General features: G+C 35.7%; 2 protein-coding genes across 3 annotated transcripts; both read right to left on the bottom strand.

The window, feature by feature from the left end:
- Nucleotides 1–4847: 4847 nt before the first annotated feature.
- LOC149210157 (formate dehydrogenase 1, mitochondrial-like) lies at nt 4848–7044 on the bottom strand. Of its 2 annotated transcripts, none has more exons than XR_016252277.1 (2): nt 6527–6664; nt 4848–5250 (listed from the first exon to the last, which is right to left on the bottom strand). XR_016252277.1 is itself a non-coding variant. In XM_089394362.1 (2 exons), the coding sequence occupies exons 1-2, from the start codon at nt 7007–7009 to the stop codon at nt 5053–5055; spliced, it is 366 nt and encodes a 121-aa protein (XP_089250488.1). In that variant the 5' UTR covers nt 7010–7044; the 3' UTR covers nt 4848–5052. The 2 variants fall into 2 exon arrangements, 1 of the variants encoding a protein (XP_089250488.1); XM_089394362.1 differs by lacking the exon at nt 6527–6664 and adding an exon at nt 6842–7044.
- A 15731-nt stretch (nt 7045–22775) lies between these two features.
- On the bottom strand, nt 22776–23138 carry LOC149210156 (phloretin 2'-O-glucosyltransferase-like). Its single transcript, XM_089398890.1, has one exon. It carries the CDS (start codon nt 23136–23138, stop codon nt 22776–22778), a length of 363 nt encoding a protein of 120 aa, XP_089255016.1.
- Nucleotides 23139–23372: the final 234 nt, after the last annotated feature.

The following is a 23372-nucleotide window of genomic DNA, read 5'->3' as shown; positions in this document are numbered from 1 at the left end:
GTAGTTGTTTGTCGACATTGCTCGATGCCACCACAGAAATTTGTTCCAGCTCAACAATCTTGTTGGACAGTTCTAGAATTTCATCCTTGAAGTCTTCTTTCTCAGATTCGAATGTAAATAATTTGCTTTCATATTCTTCCACCTGAATCCCTAGTCAATTCGAAATTTGGATGACTATAATAGTTCCTCAATCAAGATTGTTTTCCATAGGCACTTCGGGAGCAGTCATAGTCTCAGTTGTCCTAGGTTTTGTAGAAGGAACTTTAGAATTGGTAGCCATAGTTGGCTCAGTCTTGTATCTTATATTGGGGGTAACCCCCATTTACCCTTTATATTCGGCCTTAAGCCTGTTCCAGATTCAATTCCCAGCGAAATCTTTCCAGGTTTCAGGTTCTTCCAAATCTAGGACACATGCTCATGGGACACCTGCCATAAAAACTTTCTTCTGCACTAGGCTTACGATGGTACTTACCAGCGAAGGCAGCGAGACATGTTCCTTTAGTCGAAGGGGTCACCTAGAGAGGTGGCTTCGTTACAATGTTGTATCTTGTGCCTAGGTTAAGGTGAAACGCTCTATCGATCCCCTATTTCATCCACTACTTGCTCTCTTGATTCCCCATCGAAACCAGTCCACTGTGGTCTCGCTACTGCACATCCCAACCCCATGATTTTCGTTCCGTTTATGGCGAATAGGAAAATCGATTTTATTACTAAGAAAAACATAATAAATCCATCGTAATGGGGTCCGATGGCGATATACCCTGACCCAGAGTGGTTTCGTCAAGATGGCATGGGGGCTTGCAGTCAACTTGGCACAAAATATTAACAGACAGAATACAAAGAAAAGTCTCTAAACAAATGCGGAGTTACTACGGTAATACAATATTGGAAACACGATAAACATTACATGCATTAACACATCTATGATACATGAGGACTACGTTGGCATTGAGAAAGATACCAAGAAAACTACGCCTTTGGCTTACAGGAAGCAAAGACATTACCGGTACGGAAAAATAGGAACAGAACCATGAACTACTTCTTGGTTCCTCTTTTCCTCCGACTTGGCAGTCCACACTTGTGCAAGCATTTTCTTTGAGGGCCAATTCCCTTTCTAATCCTAATCCCTGAAATTTCGTTTGAATATTTTCCACTACCCTAGTGTATTCTTCGATTTGAGACTCAAGTTGAGCTTTCTTTATTTCCAATTTGGAATGAATGGCCTACATGCATGTACATGAATTTTCTTTGAGGGCCAACTCCCTTTCTACTCCCTGAAACTGCGTTTGAATATTTTATAATACCATGGCATCTCTTTAATGGTATCTTGCAACCGTTTGCAACGTTATCTAATACCAATCAATGCCTCAAAAGATTAGGACATCAATTCGCCTCATTTTTACCTAAGTACCTAATTCATAGTTCCAGTACTTTATCTATTTGTGTGAAGATTGTTCTACCCTGTTTGATAGTAAAAAGGTTTGTTGTCATAACATCGTATGACTCTTCGAATTGTTCCTTTTATATTGATATTTCCTTCAATTCCCGTTCTCCTACAAGACCACTCAGATATGAATGTAAAACTGAAAGACTTGAAACATGACCAAAAGTCTAAAACTAAGCATTGCTGCCATCCCACATGGGCATTTGAATGCATATTGACTACTTGTCAAGAGATATATGACATTTGTTGAAGGTGATTTCTTAAATGTGCTTTGAGGGTTGTGGTACTTTTATGAGGTATCTTCTTCGCCACTTGTCATCGGACCTGTCATTGTAGAATGGAGTAGCAGGATCACCTCTTTAATCGATTGCATTTCCACCTGGATCAGATATGGGCAATGAATGGCTTTGACTATGAATGGAAAGAATTTTGTCAATTGATCTCAATACCAAAAAATAGTCTAGCGCAGAACGGGCGACGCTCTATTGGCGTAGGAAGGCAGCATAATTACCTGAGTGCGCGTTAGGGCTATCAATGGATGCTCCCATAGATAGAACCACGCTTTACTTTTACCCAACATGCCTCGGCGATGCCTTCCTTTACCTACCGATGGATTTAGTTGGTTATTTGAGAGGGGCCACCAATAAGTAAAATGAACGAAGTCGCTCATCCATCCGATGGGTGAGGTGTCATATCCAGATGATATAAAATGCTCACATGGTGTCTCAATATGGTCAATTCAGTATGCAAGGGTGTTGAAGTTTTCAGGCTTTCTTTTTCAATCCAATAAGGCAATTTCGATGGTGTCCTCCCACATCAAACCTAAGCTGTAACTGTGTTGGGGGAATTCTAATTCGTGTCGTGCCATCCATCAATCAATCAGGTGAGGGAACTACTCCGTTCCTCAGGCCCGATGTCTTCTTTCTGGTGTCTCCTTTCTGATGTCCGCTTTCTGGTGTCTATGAATTATGCCCAATGTTTTCTTCTATGAACACAAAACAAAGAAGTCTTGGTTTTAGATGTAGGTGAATTTTTTATTTATTTATTTATTTATTTATGGCTATGATGGGTTTCGAATTGGAAGGGGTATTGTTAGCTATGCATCCGAATCACTATCTGGCTCTTCCTCTCCAACATCAGAATCTAAATCAGAAACAATGTCAAAATGCAACCACCTATATCGTGGTGTTTCAAATCGACTTATCCTCATAAATGGTACCCACATCTCTCGCAGAGTTGCATCTAGAGAAGTTTCAAAAGCATTTCATAAATATTTCTATAGTTCAAATGATGTGGATCGCAAGCTATTATTACATATATAGTACTTGTACAAATTCGAATCGAAGCGCAAGCTGAGATAGGAAAGGATCAACTCTCCCAGTAGATCTCGATTTAAACTGGGAGCACAATATGGTATAATATATCAAAGTTGTACTTTCATTATTACATATATAATACTTGTTCACGTAAATAATAGCGAGAATTCCTTTGGGCACTATAATGCAAGATAGGGAGTTAGTCGTTCATATGAATGATGGTTATTATGATGAGTTTTATATATGGTTCACTTATGTTAGTTCATTCTTCACACCTCTGCATTTCACTACAATAAAACCAGCGATTTGCGCCAGATTTAGCGCCAGATTTTAGTGCATTTTTTTTGTAATTGTGATGAGCAACCTGGCACTAAATCTGGCTCTATTGTACAATTTTTAAAGCGTCCTTTTTTGCACCTAATTTTGCATCCTTTTTCACGCTAGATTTTGCATCATTTTTTACACCAAACTATGCATCATTTTTTGCGTCAAATTTTGAACCAAGATTTGCATCTTATTTTATGACAGGTTTTGCTTCTAGTTTTGTGTCATTTTTTGCATCTATTTTTCATTCTCTTTTGCTTCCTATTTTGTGTCATTCTTTGCTTCCATTTTTGCACCATCATTTGCATCAAGTTTACACTGTATTTTGAATCCAATTTGACGTTTTTTTATGCATCCATTTTGTGTCAGTTTTTGCATCTAGTCTTACGCCAGGTTTTGTATCTAGTCTTACACTAGTTTTTGCTTCTATTTTTGCACCAGCTTTGGTGCCTATCTTTGCACCATGTGTTGAATTTGATTTAGCACCAAATTTTGCATCCATTTTTGTGCCCATTTTTGCATCTTTTTTTGGACCATTTTTTACATCCACATTTACGTTTGATTTGTCTCCAATTTCCCCATCTCATTTTGCACGATATTTTGCGTCATTTGTTTCATCCAATTTTGCATAATTTTTAACACCATCTCTTGCATCTAATGTTACATCATTTTGAGCATCCAAATTTGCATTTATATTTGCATCTTATGTTGAGTCATGTGTTGTGTCCACCTTTGCATCTTATTTTGTGTCTATTGGTACATTCAATTTAGAGCCATTTTTTACATCTACTTTTGTATTTGTTTTTGCACCAAGTTTTGCATCCAATTTTAAGCTATTTTATGCCCCTTTTGCACCATTTTTTTGTGTCTACTTGTGTCCAATGTTGCACCATTATTTACACCGACTTTTTCATCCAATTTTGCATTTTTTTGGTGTCTAGTTTTACATCGTTTTCACCATCCAAATTTGCATCTTTTTTTTTTTCTGCCTCATTTTGTGTCCACATTTGCATATAATTTTGTGTCTGAGTTCGAGCCTAAATTTTCATGTGATTAGGAATCATTTTTTACATCCAATATGGCATCCTTGGTTTCACCTTTTTTCAGCCCCATTTTGCATATTGTTTTATGTCTTTTCTTACATCTTTTTTTTTTCCTTTTTTGCACCCAAGTTTGCATCCCAAATTTACACCATTATTTGCATCATCATTTGGCATATTAATTTGTAACGTTTTTTGCTTCTTTTTAACGCTCAACTTTGCATCTTATTTTACATCTAGTTGTTGTCTTTTTTTGCATCTAATTTGGTGCCCATTTATGTGTCCTTGTTTTTGCCCAATTTGATATCCTTTTGTATGCCATGTTTTGTTCCCTTCTTTGTGTCAACTATTGCAAAATTTTTCACTTCTAATTTAAAACACTTTGTATGTCAATTGTTTGCATTTTGTATTAATTCCTAGTTTAACATCCAATTTTACTTTCAATTTTGCATCCATGGTTACATCTGCATTTGACTTCTTATATAGAGTATATTTTTCTTTACATATATGACCCCCTTTATAGATTCATAGTGAAATATATGATAGTTTCTAAATATCATTAAAGCAGGTATCACAATTCAAAATCATTTGTAAAGAAATTTAAGAGAAATTGACAACATCCATCCAAAAAAATAACAATGTGTCATTAACAATTTTCAAAACATGTATAAAATAGCAACATAATACTAATAAAATCAGTATTATTTTTAATCAAAACAAGTAAAATTCAAATATGATTAACAAATCAAAATATTTCATGAATATCGTTATTCTACGATAAATTAACAACATACATAAATCAAACTCATCGTATGATTACAAAATCAAAATGTCTCATTGATATAGGATAAATTCACAACACCCATCTAAACATAACAATGTCATTCTACACAATAATTTCTTCATAAAAAACAATGCATGTGCATGCCTAGCTACCACCACCAAGATCATCCTCATGATCATCTTGACCATCCTCATTACTCTGATCCACATCATCACCAACACCGCAACTATCATCATCATCTCCTCCTTCACCACCATCATCCTCATCCTCATCCTCATCATCTCCTGATATATGTTGAACATAATTTGGATCATCGTCTTGGCAATCATTACCTATAGCATTCTGACAAAAAAAATCAATATTACATGTTAGTATTAATTACATAACACAACGCATGTTTTTTTTATACAATGTTAACCATAAAATGAGGTAAGATATACTAGCATTTGCACCAGATGTTGCAAAGGAAATGCCGTAAGGCATAAATTGAAAAATACAAATACAACAAAAGAATACTTTGATAAAGAATAAAAATATATTGAATTCTCAAATCAATGCCCCATTAACTGGAAGCATTTAGCAGACATATCTATCAACATTAGGATTATACACAATGATCAAGAAATTTTCCATATACAAACAAAAACTTCCACAACAACCTTTTGTCACATCCACATTTTAAGAAATGCCTTGGAACGTGATCGGAATCTTCCATATTGCCTTTTTCATTATGCAGATAAATCTTCCATATTGTTATTTTCATCATGAATATTGTTAGTTCATTGTTGTAAAGTGTTAGTGTGTTAAATTCAATACTATAAGTTCGACAAGTGAAAAACATTCCTCAATTAGCATAATATACATTTTTCTCTCACCGTGTATTTTTCAGTCAAAGAGCACAAGTAACATATTAACATGTATTTTCCCTTCATTATTTTCATCATAGAGCCAAGAAATCTACGCCTTATCTATAAAGTAACAAAAACATTTTGAAATAAGTTTAATATTTCAAGCCAGTGTCTAACCTATAAAGTAACAAAAACTTTTTGAAATAAATTTAATATTTTAAGCAATTGACTAACCTACTTTAATAATTGAAAAATTCTCAAAGATGAATTATACTCCATAATAAGAGAGCCAACATTGGAGCCCATACTTTCACTAAAACCAAAAGAAACACAACCACTTGTTAAGAAGAAATTCAAGTAATAATAATAAAACAAAAATAATAAACATTAAAGTATAAAATGGTATTTCCAACACACAAGTATAAATATACATGCTCTATGTCCATTGTTAGATTAAATGGGTGTGGAGAAAATTAGTAGAGAACCCAAAATTGTATTTCTAATTAGGATGGGTGGAGAAATGCTTTAAATGCGGGTTGTTGTCATTCTAATGAAACCCTTTGCAAAGGGGATGTTAAGATTCTGAGAGAAAAGCTAGGCTTGGTAGAGAACACCTTCCTTGTTAAACATTCCCCTACTGTAACCAAAAGGAAAGGGCAAGAGAAACAATAATTAGGTTTGTGTTCACAAGTTGTACAAAATATATAGGTGCTATTGATGTTTGAGTGAATAATGGGAGAGATTATTTATGAAATTGTGATAAGGCGCACCTAGTTTTGTCAGAAAGAGGCATATTAATGACAAGTACATCACATTTAGGTAGCATTTCGTCAAGATTTGTCTCCAATGTTGCTCCAGTTTCCTTTTCCAATTCGGGTCCAATAGAAAGACGGTCGTGGTAAAGAAGCTTGCAATTGAAGGGTTGTACAAAGGAATGCAATTCAATTCAACATCATGTAATGTTTATTATTATTAGATTGAAATTTTGAAACAAACAGCATGCATGCGTAAGAATTATGGAGCATTGATTTTTGAAAAGAAGTTTGCAACATCATGAAGTAGTACTAGATCCTAAGAATGAATACCTTCAAACGCTTAAGTAGTTCCTTGCCAATACGCCCTGCACCAATAGAACCAATAGTTTTCCCTTCTAGATCATATGACCTGTAAGAAATTGCTGCCACTTTCCAATCACCCTCAACAATTTGCTTATATCCAGGCACAAAGTTTCGCATCAATATGATAATGCGCATTAGCTCATCTTCTGCCACGGACACCACATTACTTTCGCTCATCTTCAACCAATGATGATACAAACAAATCAATGGAATTAAAAAATATATCCAATATAAATAAAATGTGATTTTTTAAAAGTAACTCCTAAAGTGAGAAAAATAAAGTTAAAAAATATAACAATGACAATTGTGTAGTTAAAGTGTAACCAAAACAAAAATATATATACAACAATAGAATAAATAAAATGCGTTGTTTTAAAAGTAACTCCTAAAGTGAGAAAAAATAAAGTTAAAAAAATATAACAATGACAATTGTGTAGTTTAAGTGTAACCAAAACATATATATATATATATATATATATATATATATATATATATATATATATATATATATATATATATAGAATAAACCTATCAAGTGTGGATCAAGCAGTTTGTGTCGGATTTAGCCCATAAAATGTCATTTTCAAATTTAACAATAGAATAAACCTATCTAGTGTGGATCAAGTAGTTTGTGTTGGATTTAACTCGTGAAATGTCATGTTCAAATTTAATGGAGAGGGGTCGATTTAATGGAGAGGGGTTGAGAGTGGGAGCCACTTGTGAAGGGTAAAAATTATTCCGTAAGGCACTTAGTGAGACAGAGCCTTGCACAAACCTATTGACAACATCCTACAATTAGACAAATCATTCTTCCATCAACCATTGGAGCTGATCTCAACCTAAACGTAGGTCACCACGGTTAAAGAGAGGACATCATAACGAAACAACGAATTAAACATGGAACCGTCATTTCTAAAGGAAACAATGGTACCTAAAGCTGTTCGAAACGTTCGAAGGAAGGAGCAAAATGTCATTTATAAGAAAATAGTAAACTTCGTCCACAACAACGCTACTTAGGGTGGAAATTGTTGGGAAAACCACCACAAGAAAGGAACAAAAAATGGGAAGGCTAGAAATGCAATTATCTTTGCCCTTGAAATGTCTGCTAAAAGGAGAGGAGAGTTCGAAGGAAATGAAAGAACTCAAAAGGCAGTCCTTGGAGTCATCATTGCCCGATTTGAGAGAGCTTCCATTTTTTGAAAGAGTTGTTTTACTTGCACCTCCCCTCTCCATTTTGTTAAAGAGTTGTTTCACTTGTTATGCTAGATTTGTTCGATTGTTATGGAGGAAAGGCATTCAACAATTTTCAAATTTGAACCTCTTTAGCATTATAGTGTTCCACCCCTGATTCAAGCACCTGAAACTCTCTGTTTTATTTATAGGAAAATAAAGAGAGTGTTAGTCTATCTGTGTTTCTCGATATATAATGCCCCATATCCAAAATACGAAAGCTACAGGAGAACAGTTATTACACAATACAATCTCACCATTACAAAGGAGTCGATAAAAGACCAAATGCATTAAAGCTTTCCAAGAAATTGCAAAAACATACAATAACACAAGTGAAGATCAAGGTAAATCTGCAGTACATGTTGGATTGGGGATAAAGCCAATATCATAGCATGAGATTGACAATTAAATGAGTTGTAAATAATAATGGAATGATATGGAATTGAATAGCCTACAGGCTGAATATAAACAAGAGAGTTATTATTTCATTGTTATTAATTTATTATAAAATCACATTTTTTAAAACAATAACTATTTTTATTTCAATACCAACCATTAACTAATTTCTAAGAATAATTCTAATTATTGTTGTCCACTTCATCTTCTTTCCATTTCTATACCATGAGGGAAAAACCCAATACCATTCCTATATCTTAAAATTAACATTAAATATGTCAAAATAGCTCAAGCATATTTTTGCAAGCATATTTTGGAAAACAATCATTACAGACGGATTAAACAAAGAAGAGCGCTTTGAGATCTTCCGCAAATCTTTCAGGAATGTAATAAGAGAAAAATAAAACCCATGGGTAAGTACAACCAAAAGGATAATGAATCAATCTAGTCACAGTAAATATCAATATGATAATCCACGTAAGATGTATTGTCACTTTTCCTGATTTCAGCCCTCTTGGCACCGGTAGGTTACCTATATCCTTGGGAGAGAGATAAGGTGGTTCCTGTAGAAAGGAGACAGCGGACAACAAAATATTCAATTTAATCAATTGGATTATGGTTCGAGCCCCATTTGAGAGTAGTGGGGCTTGGCAATAAGAGATCCAATGATATCTAACCAAGCCAGGGAAGCCAAACTGTTGTTGAAATATTTGTCTGACAAAGTGGCCTGGTGGAAAGATGGACTTCGCCATAACTATTTCAAACAAAGTCGGTGATAAAAGGATCCCCTGTCTCGCCATTCTGCGAGTCCTTGGCCCGTTTCCTTTGGAAACACCTATCATGTATCCCACGCAATGGCAAGTGCATTAAGCTTGGGAAGACAGTATGGACCATCCACCTATTTCTCAAGATGTGTCTCTCTAAGATGTGAAACCCTGGATGCTGGATCAAGGTATAACAACCCTTTTCCTTGATGGCACCTTTAAAAGAAACCTGGAATGGCAGGGGCAGGGAGCCTTCATTGACTTCAGATGAAATCAAGAGAGTCAATATTACGGCAGGTTGGTATTTTCGTGAACAAACAAGTGAAGGCTCAAGCCCTCTTCAAAGGCCTCCAGCTTCCTGAAGCTCAAGGGGCCTGCTAGGAAACAATGGTGGGTGATTCAATGATTATTCGAAGAGCTACTGTGCACGTCTCTTCCAAACAGTGATACACAGCCCATTGGCACAAAAGAATTATTAAAAAATGTGGAGCTTCAGCCTTCAACAAGATAAAATTCCTTCATGTCTCAAGGCATAAAAACGATAAAATTTCTTGAATCTTCACGTCTCAAGGCATCAAAACGGGAAAAAAAAACCATCAAACTATCTAATAGTAGCATAAATGTAGGGATACAACAGAGTGTCTACACTAAAAGTCTGGAGAGAGGGATGGGATGATGTCAATGGTGGTGGGAACCAGGCTATTGGATCACTGTTGGAATTGCCAAAAGCTTAAGAAAGGATCCAGTTGTGTGATCCTACGGGAGGCATAGGAATGATGATGCTCGGCTCTCCTATCATCTAATGTCCAAGCAAGGAAACTCTTGAAAATACTATCTCTGCTCTGCTGAATGTAGGGCTAGTCTAATAGGTGGAAGGTGGCTAATGTGTAAAGATGGCTATTGTCCTTGGGCTACCTTAGCTGTTCGTGTTTAGTGATCTGTGGTATTATGACTCCTCAAGTAACTATTAAACCATGAGAACCATGCCCAGGTAGACTAGTGTGACATTGTGGATGAGAACCAAAACTAGACTCCTATAACCTCCTTTTTCATCCTTTAAATTGCAGAATTAACTAACTGTTCTAGTAATCGTTCTTGAGCACCTGAAGATGTGCACCCTAAATAATAAGAATAATACCCTGTAACATATGAATAGTCCATCCTGTGCATGTAGGATATGCACATGAGGTCCAATAAAATCACTAACCAGAATACCAGGTGTTATTAAAGCCTCTACAGGTTGATATATATGAACGTTACAGTGTGCAGGAGTATGATTCAATTCCATACGAAAATACAAAACATCTGATAGGATTTCCTTATACCTCATAGGCAAACAACCATTGTCCCTTCTATAGATGAGCAGAATAAGTGCTTTGTTCTCTACACTAAATAAAGACAAAGTATAGTACTTATTGCTGACAAAATAGGATTTAAATCGCGGTTCAATTGCTTGACATTCAGCTGGTCACAGAATTGTAGAGTGCATAATCATAAGTGATGTTGCGAGCCTCATTGCTCAAAGTCTAAGGGTCTTGCGAGCCATAATCACAGCCATGTATGGCATATCTTGTGATTATGGCATTTTATGAGGTCAATTCTTGTGAAGACATTTCAGTTTATAATAAATTTTGAACCTCAACAGAGTTTTGGCAAGACCTGGTTGAGCTAGGACATCAACAACACAACTGATATGAATGACATAATCTAGCCTCAAGAGGGAGCCTCTTTTGTTTCATCACTCTAACAATCTATGAAGTGGTGGAAATCATAACAACTTCCCCTTGAATATGACACCTAAACTGAGTACAAATCCTAAATGATGCAGCCCTTGGTGCATGTCTCTCAAAGTATCGATATTTCAAGTGTTGAAAGCTCTTGTGCCCATTTGATATGCATTCGATTGTAGTTCCCCTGAAGAAAGAATCTTATAAAGGTGAGGCCATGGCCAATATGTTAGCCATATCCATTGGAGTTGCCATTGCTTGACAACTTTAGTGTGATCAGTCCCACCATGATTCACATGGGCTTCTACTCAACACTGGCTGTTGCTATTGTAAGAGTCTTCAAGCTCGTTGAACCCATAGTATTGATAAGTGTATTCTTTGGGTCTCTGGTTTTCAAATTCCGCCTATGTTTTCCTCTCAGTATCATTATTTCAAATGCTGAAAGCTCTAATTCCCATTGCTGTGTATTTGATTGTGGTTTCCCTGAAGAAAGAAGCTTATAAAGGTGAGCCCGAGGCCAATATGTTGGCCATATCCATTGGAGTTACTATTTCAGCTTATGGGGAGGCCAAGATGAATGCATGGGAGGTGATTCTCCAGTTAAGTGCAGTTGCATGTGAGACTACCCAATTGGTTCTCATACAAATTCCACGAACATCAAAAGGGATTAAGTTGAATCCCATCACATATTTGTTGCTCCTTGTTGCCTTGTTTCTCTCAGCACCCCCTGGGCCTTAGTAGAATACCCATTTCTGATAATCAGGGTCTCTTCCTTTGATTTGGATTACATGACATTTCTGCTTGTGCCTTGGCTCTTAATCTTGCAGTGTTTCTTCTGATAGGAAAGACTTCAGCCTTGACTATGAATGTTGCTGGTCTTGTCAAGGACTGGCTGCTCATAACATAATCTTTGTCTGTAATAAATGAAAAGGTTACAGCCATAAACTTGAGTGGGTGTGGACTGGATTTTCTGGCTGTCTGTTACTATAATCATTTGAAACTTCAAGCTCTCAAGTCCAATGACAACCAACCAAAGTACCTCAGCAGTGCAGCTGATGCCAATGATGAAGGAGAAGGTTTGATAATGACGAGTGGGAGATTCTCAATCAGAGATTCAGAACCAGTAGACAAAAATCAAACTCAAGCTTCAGGATTAGGTATTTAGATCATTAATATTGTCTTGTGCTAGAGATTATTGTTCTTGGATTGGCTCCTCTATGCCCAGATCTATTTGCAGGGAACAGGCCAGTCATTCACAGTGAAGAAGATAATGACAAGATTAGTGTATAATGATGGACAGGATGGTGCCATGGTGCCAACCTAAATCTCAAGTAAGGAGACATCTGTTCATCAATTTGTCAAGAAGCATGGCCTACAATTCAATTGCTCTAAGCCTATCGCTTCTTCCACCTGTCAAATAAATTTTTTCCTGTTTGTTTAGTTGACTATGGTTCTAATAAATATACTATTGTTTGATGTAAAAAGACAAAACAAAACAAAAAATATGGAAAGTTGTGACCCCATTTTCTAACTACAAATTGAAATCGGATTACCATAGTGACCACCTCTGCTTATTGGAATCAAAAAGGGGGTGGGTTATGCACAATCCTCCGTATCATTTGCGTCTCAAGGCATCAAAACGGGAAAAAAAAACCATCAAACTATCTAATAGTAGCATAAATGTAGGGATACAACAGAGTGTCTGCACTAAAAGTCTGGAGTTTTGAGCACGACCTCTTTCTTCAGATTTATTTTAGATAATACGGTAGCTTATTTAATGAAATATTTCCAGAAAGTTGAAATATGGAAAATTTTTCCAATCAAGAACTCTAAATAATTTCATTAGGACAAGGCGTAGAGGATTCATGATGGCGACAAGAAAATAATGGCACTTTGCAATTTTAGCACTCTCTTGCAGAAAAATACCTTTTCTGAAATCGTTTTGACCACGAAGAAACATAGATGAACTGTTGGAAGTCGTGCAGAGAGAGATCTGGTGGCTCGTGGATCGATTCTGGGGCAATGTTTATGCGATTGCAAACCATGATTGTTCATATGCGAGCTACTGAGCTCGTTGAGAGGGATACGCGCAATGGCGCCAAACTACCAAGAGGATTTGAATTTAAAGGCGAGATAGAATATCTACGGTCCGATCATGTCATCGACGGCCATATATTTGTGTTTCAGTAAAACGGATTTTCAAAGAATTTGAAATATTATACATTTTATAGAATTTGAAATATTATACATTCTATTATTTAAGCTGAATAATACTTTTACTTTGGAAAAATAATTGGGCACATCAAATAAAATATTGATGCGACGGACATAGAACTCCGAAACAATAATGCACCCTTCTCTTACTCCAAAACAATAATGCACCCTTCTCTAGCTGATGTGTCAATGCTTTCTTTGAAGTGGAACTTAAAGAATTAAGTAATTATTCATTATTAAATTGGGATTTTATATAAATTAATTGATTATTTATTAATGTTAATTTCATTTTATAATTTTATAGTAATTTTTAATAGATTTTTGTTAAAGATAATTATTTGAGCTATTATTGTATCAAGATTTTTGTTGTGTCTTTTATTATTATATTTTAATCCACTTTAAACATGCTCAAAAAATGTTTTCATCTTCATTTGTGGAGATTATCTACTTGCATATTCAAAAAGTTTTGATGTAGTTTTTGCCTTGAAAAATGATTATTGTGATTGTAATGGTGAGAAATTATTCTATTAACAGTGTTAAGTGTTATTTAGAATAAATGAGAAATTCTTTTTGAATATATAAGACTAATTTTTGAGAGAATAGATATATATTCCCTAATTATCACATAAACAAGGGGTTAATCTTGCATTTAGTGCTTTATCTCTGTAGAGTTTCGCTAAACAAAGGGAATACCTCCTCCTGCGTGACTTGGATTGTCCCTCCCTCTTACAGGATTGCAAAGCATTAAGAATTGAATCTTCTTTATTTTAAAGATGTAGTCTTGTCGAATATACCAAAAACATAGTAGGATTCTTTCATTATTGACAAAATCAAGCACATGTGCAAGGGAAGTATTCATCTATGGATGGTTAACAAGTTCATTAATAACTACAAGCAAATGCTTCAAACTATGTATTTAATGATCTCTAGTCATCATCTAAAGAGTTCAAGAATCAAATCAATTCCAACCTAAGTTCTAAGTATATGGTAAACCTCTACTCTAGAGGTTCTACTATTGTAAAATTTCACAACTATGGAAGTTGTGGAAAGGTCTCAAAGGAGGGACTTTCTTTTTGGGGCAAAACTAACCTTTTTTCAAAAGATAGTTTCTATAATTGAATCCATCTTCAATATCCATTTCTTCAACCCCACTCTGCCGGATTTGAATATTGAATCCCCCCTACTTATTTTGGGATGAGATGATCTTTCAAAAGCCAACATAAATATATTGGAGACTTACAACAATATACAAACTAAGCAAGGAAGGGTATACACACATGTGTTAGAATTTGAATTGAAGTTGACTTGAGCAAAGGTATAACAATGCATATTTAATTAAATATTGGTGATTTTAACAACCACGTCCATTAGATTAAAATAGTGATACTTTATGTGTATCTATATGCAAAGACAAAATACTTGAAAGGCACCTTCCCAACAACAAAGGTCATTATAAGAAAAATGGAAAAATAACAAGTTGATGGGTGGTATGATTGAATGAAGAATCAAAGGGCAAGAAAGAAGGGACATCCAAGTTTAGTCCTAATAAAAGATTTTATGGCCCCTTCCAAGGAGTGCGTTATTAAGAGGGACACAAACATGATCATGGAGTCTGTGCTAAAGTCTTATGGGAGAAATAGGAAGCATGTGAATGACATATTATGGATTTCAAAAGAGAAATCATGTTATTCAATCCAATAGAAGCAAGGGGATTGGTGCTACTTGAGACTCCATAAGCTCTAAATCAATTGGTGAAAGCAAGAAGTCTAAAAGATAAATGCAAAGAAAGGAATATCCATCTATGTACAAATCTACAATAAATAAATTCAAAATTATACAGTGTTTCCATATAGACAATGTTAGGTCCCTATAACACTAGTGATTCCCCCATTACTAGTGTCATTGTGGCCCTTACTGTTATTGTTGTGCCCTTATTGTCCCCATATTGTTATTATTGTGCCCCATAGAAGCCCACTATTGTTATTTTTGTGCCCTTATATTATTATTGTTATGTTGACTTTGATTATATTGTGACCCCTTAGACTCCTATATATAGAAATGAGGCTTTGTCATTTGTATCATCCAATAATTGTTCTTTTGTGTAATGTAAAGGAGGTTGCCCCCTCGAAGAGGCTGATTTCTAAGTTGTTGATCTATCTTTTCTATCTTTTTGCGAGTTGGTTTCATAACAGACAACCTAGGTTCGAACCCTAAAAAGTGTAGGGTCTTTGTGAGTGTTTGTGAGGGAATGTGTTTGACATCACATAATTGGATTCCCTTCATCATCAAAGAGACATGTGTCCCAAAAGTCAATTTGGTTTAAGTGGATGTTAATATGATACATTGTATATTTTCTGAGGGTAGTAGCACAATTGGAAAAAAGCATGTTGGCAAGCCCTTGTGTATCCAAGTGATCGAAAGTTCAATCCCCCAGACATATCTCACCAATTGAACTTAAAAAAAATATGATACATTGTATATTGCAAAGCCATTAAGTTAAGTAATGACCTTGGCTAACCCAAATATTTAATTAGAATTTAAGCTCAAACACAACATTAGAAATGAAACCTTCACTCTAGATCTAAGGATATAGGGGTCAACATTGGATATTGGATACAAGACAAGGTGATCAAATGTATCTCTTGGACTAGCATTTTTTACAAAGGAATACAAATTTTAATGCTTATATTAACATGTATGTATAATATAATAATGAAATAGTCACTCTTTAGTTCATGGATAAAAGTGTTGGTGTGGAAGGAAATCTCGAGGGATGTGTCACTATAGTCATAAAAATTGCATTTATTTTGGCACATGGAGAACTTATTAATTGGGTGTAGCTTTAAAAATGGATAGGAGTGTTATCCTCCCCACCTAACTGCAATTCCTACAAATGACATATTTAGTGATTAATGAGTATATTGTTGTAATAATTTTGAACCCTGTGTTAAGAAATCCCTATGCAATCCAATTTAACTTAGGTACCATCCTCAAAATGAGGAGAAGTCATTTGTGGGTTTCCTTAGAATGTGTATTTCAAGGAAGAATGTGTACTTTGTCGATATGTTGAAAGGTTTTACGGTCTTTGTGTTTTAGTGTACCATGTCATGTTTGGCATTGAGCGTTGGGTGTGTTGGAAGCCAACTCTTGGTAAACTCAAATACACTTGTCCTAAGGAGGGAGTTGGGGTTTTAAGGTTCTCTGGTTGTAAAAGCTTTCAAAGTCAATGTTTTTCATCCTCTTCTTGCATATTGCAGCCTCAAGGTCATTCAATGAGTTGGTGGTCATGCTTAAGGTTTTCATCCTATTCTTGCATTGTGCTTAAGGTTGATTGGTACCTTGTTCCATGAATTATGATCAACTTTGGGTCCTCTTTCAGTAGACACCTCCTAGCCACAGTATTAAAGGAAACATATTGGTTTCCTTTACTAATTTTAGCTTGTAATAAATTTAGATGTAATGGTTGTCACACGCGTTCATATACAACTACCTCATAACAAAGCTAACACAAGCACTTCTACCCATGCCTACATCACATCACAGAGGAGGAATCAATCAATATTATTCAATATCCCGCATTCGAGTATCCCTCCTTTGAGGATTCAATCCAACATTTATGGAGATCAGGTCATCCATTTACAATAACTAGCTTTGCCATATAGCATGTTCATATTCCTATTGTCATGGCCGAAAGTACCACCGACATATATCTTATGCAATACGAATAAATAATTAGAACGCCTCAATGGATGCAATTCATCCTATAATGCATAATGCATATATTAGATAACCCGAACCATAGGCTCTACCGTTTCAAAACAAAATCATTTATCATACATAATCAATAATCCGTCTGCCACAATTGCATGACACGTTAACATGTGTATCTTAGGGATTATGCATAATTAATCAGAAGCGCAGCATTGGATGCATAACACAAATAACTTGTACCATAGTTTATACAATCGAGCCTTAACCACAGTTAAAAAATTTGCATAGCGGCTCAAGCACGACTATTCACTATCTTAACAAAAGACAGGTTAACACCAATTCTACATAAGATCCACATACTGTGACTGTAATTAGAATTTCATTTATGTGCATCCATAAAATCATCTCATTAATGCCACATGCAGTGCATTTAAAACTCAAGCAAATTCTCTCATATGCTAAGGAATTTATAACATAGAGGGTAAGAAACCAACATACAGAACAATCCACGCAAGTGAGTCAAACTAGATCAAAAGAGAGAACGACACTTGGAAAACAGAGCACCGCTACCCAACCTAGAAATGACTCTTCAGTTCACCACCGAGTCGAGGTTCTTACCATGGATCAACCGCCTCCAATTGATCTATGCAATGGGTATTTAATACCTTCTTTCATGATATGGTTTCCATTAGCGGTGTCTCGCTTTTATGGATCTTTTTATCCATTTGCATAGGCTTATCTCATAAAAGCTCACCTTTCTCTCCCATGAGGATTTTCCTCATAGAAGATTGCCTTTCTCTCCCGCACAACTTTTATGTTTTTCTCAATGGATATTTATCTCCAATCCATCCAACTTATCTAGAATTAAATCGAGAAGCTTTACCATGAAAGAATTATCCTTTCCCATTCACCAATGTGATTTGGCAAGAATCTCATCTCTTGGTGTCTCGCTTTTCCAAGTGATTAATTTATTAATAATGTATTTACTTTTTATATTACACATCATACCTAGATTTTCTCAGCTTAGGTTTGCAAAGTTTGACACACAAGGGAGGGGTGTTACATTTTGGATCCCTCCCTTTCCTTAAGATCCCTCCAACTGCAGCTAGAGTTCTTAGATGACTGTAAGGAGGAAGCCCCTATTGGAAAGGGACAGACAATTTGAAGGTGTCTATCTTGTTGGTAATTCCTATATCGAAAAGTTGTATTTTCATAGTCCAGGGGTTGGGAATAAACAATTCCCATCCACTTGAGCTCAATTTTATCTCGCAAAACTTCATTGGGATCTACCTAAACACATATGCAAACATAGGTGAAAATGCCTTTCAAAAGTCTTTCCCTGTCTACTTTGACGAATCTTCCAATAAAATTTCCCACTTTTTCTAAGAGATCTAGATGGGTAAAGTGAATGGGAAAACTGGGAATCTTACCCATACTAGAGTAGTCATCGACAACATAGTGAGAGGATTGAAGTTGGGAAACCATGGCTTCACTAGAAGACCAACTCATCCCAAAAACCATGGACCTTGGTCAAGGATTTTTTTCTTATCCTCAAGACATTTGAAGATCACCACAAAAAAACATGGGTCTACATCCACCCAAACCGGCGTTCATCCAATCCTATCATAATCGAACAAAAAAACGCTACTTTTTCAATAGAAAATGGGGAATAAAAGTATCACCCAAGGATAATGACCATCGCATCAAGCGCTCAATCATAAGGGAGGAGCAATAATTTTACAATCACACGTCCTTGATTTCTGTTGATTTAACTCTGAACACTCACATAATATTCTCTTGCTTGGCGAATTAAACACCACTGCATGGAATGGACGAGGATTGAGCCGAACCCTGGATGAAGCCCACTTCATTCTCATCTAAACACAAAACTATATATACGTCAAAGCTATTACAATAGATTCTGACTGTCAACACCTCGAGGTTCTGTTTATATGTGGCTACCTTTTATGGTTACTATTGAATGTGTGATTGGCAATAGTAATGGCAACTTAGGGCTGCCAAATTTCCTTCGATTCCCTCACTACATCCTAACGCAAATAGTTGTTCAATGCCTTGGCTGTCTTTCAAAACTGGTAGGCAGCGTCTTCTTTGATATTTCTCGATGGTTTTAATTCCACTACAATCACAACTTTCATTTACATAAACTTCGTGTTTTCGCACGAGCGACGATTGTTCCAAGGTGAAATGTCACTTGGATGGTTTCAATGTTGTTGACCCATCATAACTAACTAACGGATATGCCCATTACAATTTTATACCGCCCCATTATCAATATCAATTATGCATGGGAACCAATTAAAGCAACTTTTCACATTAATTTTATATGAGCATGACAACATGTATTAACAAGCAGCCCATAAAGTCTCATTTTGAATGCCATAGTCACTTAGAAGGAATTCCTCTTGTAGTAGCATCCTCCCTACTAAACTTTGCTAGTGCTAACATTAGAACCACCATTACAACAAGATATCTTTCTAGTGTTGACAACACCATTATAGAAAGATACCTCAAGAGAGACAGAAAATTTAAAAAGTATGATAGTAATACGTATCCAGAAGATGGTATTGAAACTAGTAATTGTTCACGAATCCATAAGATTGTAAGGTCATTCTCATTATCATAATCATTGTCATCATCATCACCATCATCCTTGTCATTGTTATTGCCATCATTACATTATCATCATAATCACCATTCATGCCATCATCATCATCATTATGGACATTGTTTGCAATTGTTCATAATTGTAGATGTTGTAAGAAATATCATCAACCCAAAAAATGTGATCAGTGCTAGAAAAGGGTTGTTTAGGACACATTGATATACGTAAGAGAAATAACAACTCTATTTTTGACAGATGATTGATGATGATCATCATCACCACCATTATCATCGTCATTGTCATTTTTATCATCCCCATCATCATCATTAATGTAATTTCTATCGACATTGTTGTAATCATGCATCATCATCATTCATGCCATTATTGTTTTTGATGATGACCTAGATGAAAATGATGATCATGACACCAAAGATAATGCTTATGATTATGACAATGACAACATCTAAAATTGGGAAGATTCGCCAACGTCATTAGCATCGTCATCATCATAATCATTGCCATCATCATCATTGTCATTGTAACCACTATCGTCTTTATCATCATAATCACAATTCATGTCATCGCCATCATCTTCATTTTCATCATTGTCAATATTATTGACATTGTCATCAATTGTTCATAATTGTCAATGCCATAAGGAATATCATCAATGCAGAAAATATGATGAGCGTTGGAAAAGGGATGCAAAAGCGAACATAGAAATGGGGGCAACAATAGAAGTAAAATTGGATGAAAAGTGGATACAACATAAGTAGATGCACAACAACATGAAAAACCTGACACAAAAGTGGCAAAAGTAGATGCAGTTGTCAATGCAAACTTGGATGCAAACATGAAGGCAAAAGTGGAAGCAAACATGGGTCCAATGGTAGGTGTAAAACTTGGCACAAATTGTGGTGAAACAAATGTGGATGCAACAACGGAAACAAAAGTATATGCAAAAATGGATGAAACAAAAGTGGATGCAATAGGGGATGCAAACGTGGAAGCAAATGTGGTTGCAATGGTAGGCGCAATATATGGTGCAACAAAAGTGGATGTAACAATAGACAAAAAATATGCAAAATAAGATGCAAAAATGGATGTAAAAGTGGAAGCAAACATTGATGCAACAGGCAAAACAAAATTGGATGCAAAAAATGGATATAATGTAACTAGATGCAAAAGTAGATACAAAACGAGATGCAAAACCCAATGCATAAACCTGACATAAAAGTGGATGCAAAAATAGATGCAATATTTGATGCAAAAGAGGATGTGAACATGGATGCAAAATTGGAAGCAAACGTGGATACAACAGTGAGTGCAAAACATGGTGCAAATTGTGGCATAACAAAAGTGGATGTAATGATAGATGCAAAAAAAGAATCAAAGTATGATGCAAATGAAGATGTAAAAAGGGATGCAAAAAGTGAAATTTAAAATGGGTGCAACAGTGGATGCAAAATTGTGTGCAAAAGTGGATGCAATAGAAGTCGATGCAAAAGTAGATGCAAAATGAGACACAAAACCCGATGCAATCCCGGTCCAAAATTGGATACAAAAAGGGATGCAAAAATAGATGTAGTAGTTGATGAAAACCTAGACGCAAATGAGGATGCAAACGTGGATGCAAAATTATAATCAAAAGTGGGTGCAAAAGGAGGTGCCAAACTACGTGCTAATTGTGGCACAAAAATATTAGATGCAATAGTGGGTACAATAATAGATGCAAAAGAGGATGTAAATATGGATGCCAAACAAGAGGGCAAAGTGGATGCAACAAAAGTAGATGCAAAATTTTATGCAAAACTAGACACAAAACACGATGTAAAACTTGGCGCAAAAGGGATGCACAAATGGATGCAAAAAATGATTTAAAAAAGGATGCAAAAAAGGATGCGAAAGTCGATGCAAAAGTTGATGCAAGTGTAGGTGCAAAAATTGGATGCAAATGAGGATGCAAAAGTATGTCAAACAAAATTAGGTGCCAAACTTGATGCAAAACTTGGAACAAAACTTGGTGTAAAGGATGACACAAAACTTGGCATAAAATTTGGTGCAAAACGTGGTGCAAAACCTATTGCAATACCTGGTGCTAAACTTGGTGTAAGATTTGGTGCAAAACTTGATGCAAATTTTGTGTCAAGTTTTGCACCATATTTGATAAATGGATGCAAAGAGCATCAAAAATGGGCTCTAGATGCAAAAAAAGAAGTAAAAATGGACGCTAATCGTTGGTTTTGTTGTAGTGATTTGTTCTTGTTCTTTTGTGAAAATTTCAAAGGACCTCAAATGCCACCCAACTTCCGAGTTACAATTTAGTTTCGTTTTGTGTTTTCTTTTTCAAAACGATTTTTTCGCTGATACTTTAGCGCTAAAAACTCCCCAAATATTATGTTGAAAAAGGTATTATTTTTTTCAATATTTTTACAGAATTCAAATCACTTTTAACCTTCCCAGCAATTCTTCAACCGCCACAGACTACTCTGAAATACAATATTTTTAAATTTTTGATGTTGTTGAATCTATTTTAAACACCACCTTTTTAAAAAATTTAAAAATATTTTTACAGAATTCAAATCACTTTTAACCTTCCCAGCAATTCTTCAACCGCCACAGACTACTCTGAAATATAATATTTTTAAATTTTTTATAAAGGTGGTGTTTAAAATAGATTCAACAACATCAAAAATTTAGATAAATAGGAAGAAAGTCAAAAATGTTCTGAATCCTAGTAAAAAATTTAAAAAATCTTATAAAAACAATATTTGAATCATCATATGATGAAAATAAATTCATCACCAACAAGAACTTTTAAAGCACTTAAAATTATGAAATTTAACCATTTTTATTTAACAAAAATCCCTTCAAATTATGAGCAACATTTCCATAAGAGTAAAAAAGACGACTTCGGCATTCATTTTCATATAAACAGCGGAATCTGTTATGAGAAGAGACTCTCTCTTTTAAACTCGAAACTCTTAAAGTGTGCATCCATAAAATTTATATATTAATTCTAATTTAACACAATCACAATAACTGAAATACAGGTTGAAGGAGGTCAATACTGTCGAAGTTTTACTAAAATAAGCAACTCTCTTAATTATATAAAATAAGCAACTCTCTTAATTATATTTTCAGAGGCGTGACATATTCAAATTGCATACAGGGATTACACATTTAATGATGGTGTGATGCCTACAGAGATTACAGATTTAATGATGATGTTAGGTCTACAGAGACATGATTTCGGAGACGAACAGGTTTAGATTCTTTGTGGAGGATCCGCCCTCGGCCACCGCTGCTCTGACAGCCGCCTTCAGTTCTCCGACTCTCTCTCTCAATTCCTGCCCCGTTTCTTCCATCATTAACATTTTCACAATTCTTTCCACGTCCTCTCTGGTGACCAGCCAATTCTGGTCGATTCTCTGCGGTGCCTCCAGTGCGATCTGGATCTCGTCCACCACAAACTTTGAGTTGAAGTGCTGCTCTGCATACAGCGGCCATGCAATCATGGGAACCCCCATCGTCGTCGTCTCCAGCACGGCGTTCCATCCGCAGTGCGACATAAAGCCCCCTGTAGCAGGATGCGCCATGAGTTCATTTCAAGATTGTCCTAACCCACCATTCTGTTGTGAAATTCTTGGCACGGAAGAAGCATTTGAATTTTTGGGCACCCACCGGTCTGTTGTGAATTTCTTGGCGCGGAAGAAGCATTTGAATTTTTGGGCACGGAGATAGCATTGAAGGCATATCTGCGAAGAAATCTCTGGAGCTGTACACTTGCCAAAAAAATAAATGGGCCTGTCCCTTCCTCGACGTTGCTGAAA

The sequence above is a fragment of the Pinus tabuliformis genome, chromosome 1_2 (genome assembly GCF_031772625.1).
Source record: "Pinus tabuliformis cultivar Carrire ecotype Pingquan chromosome 1_2, CPIR1, whole genome shotgun sequence".
NCBI classification, from domain to species: Eukaryota; Viridiplantae; Streptophyta; class Pinopsida; order Pinales; family Pinaceae; genus Pinus; species Pinus tabuliformis.
Note: the sequence above shows the minus strand (reverse complement) of the source record. Positions and strands in the feature narration are given on the sequence as shown.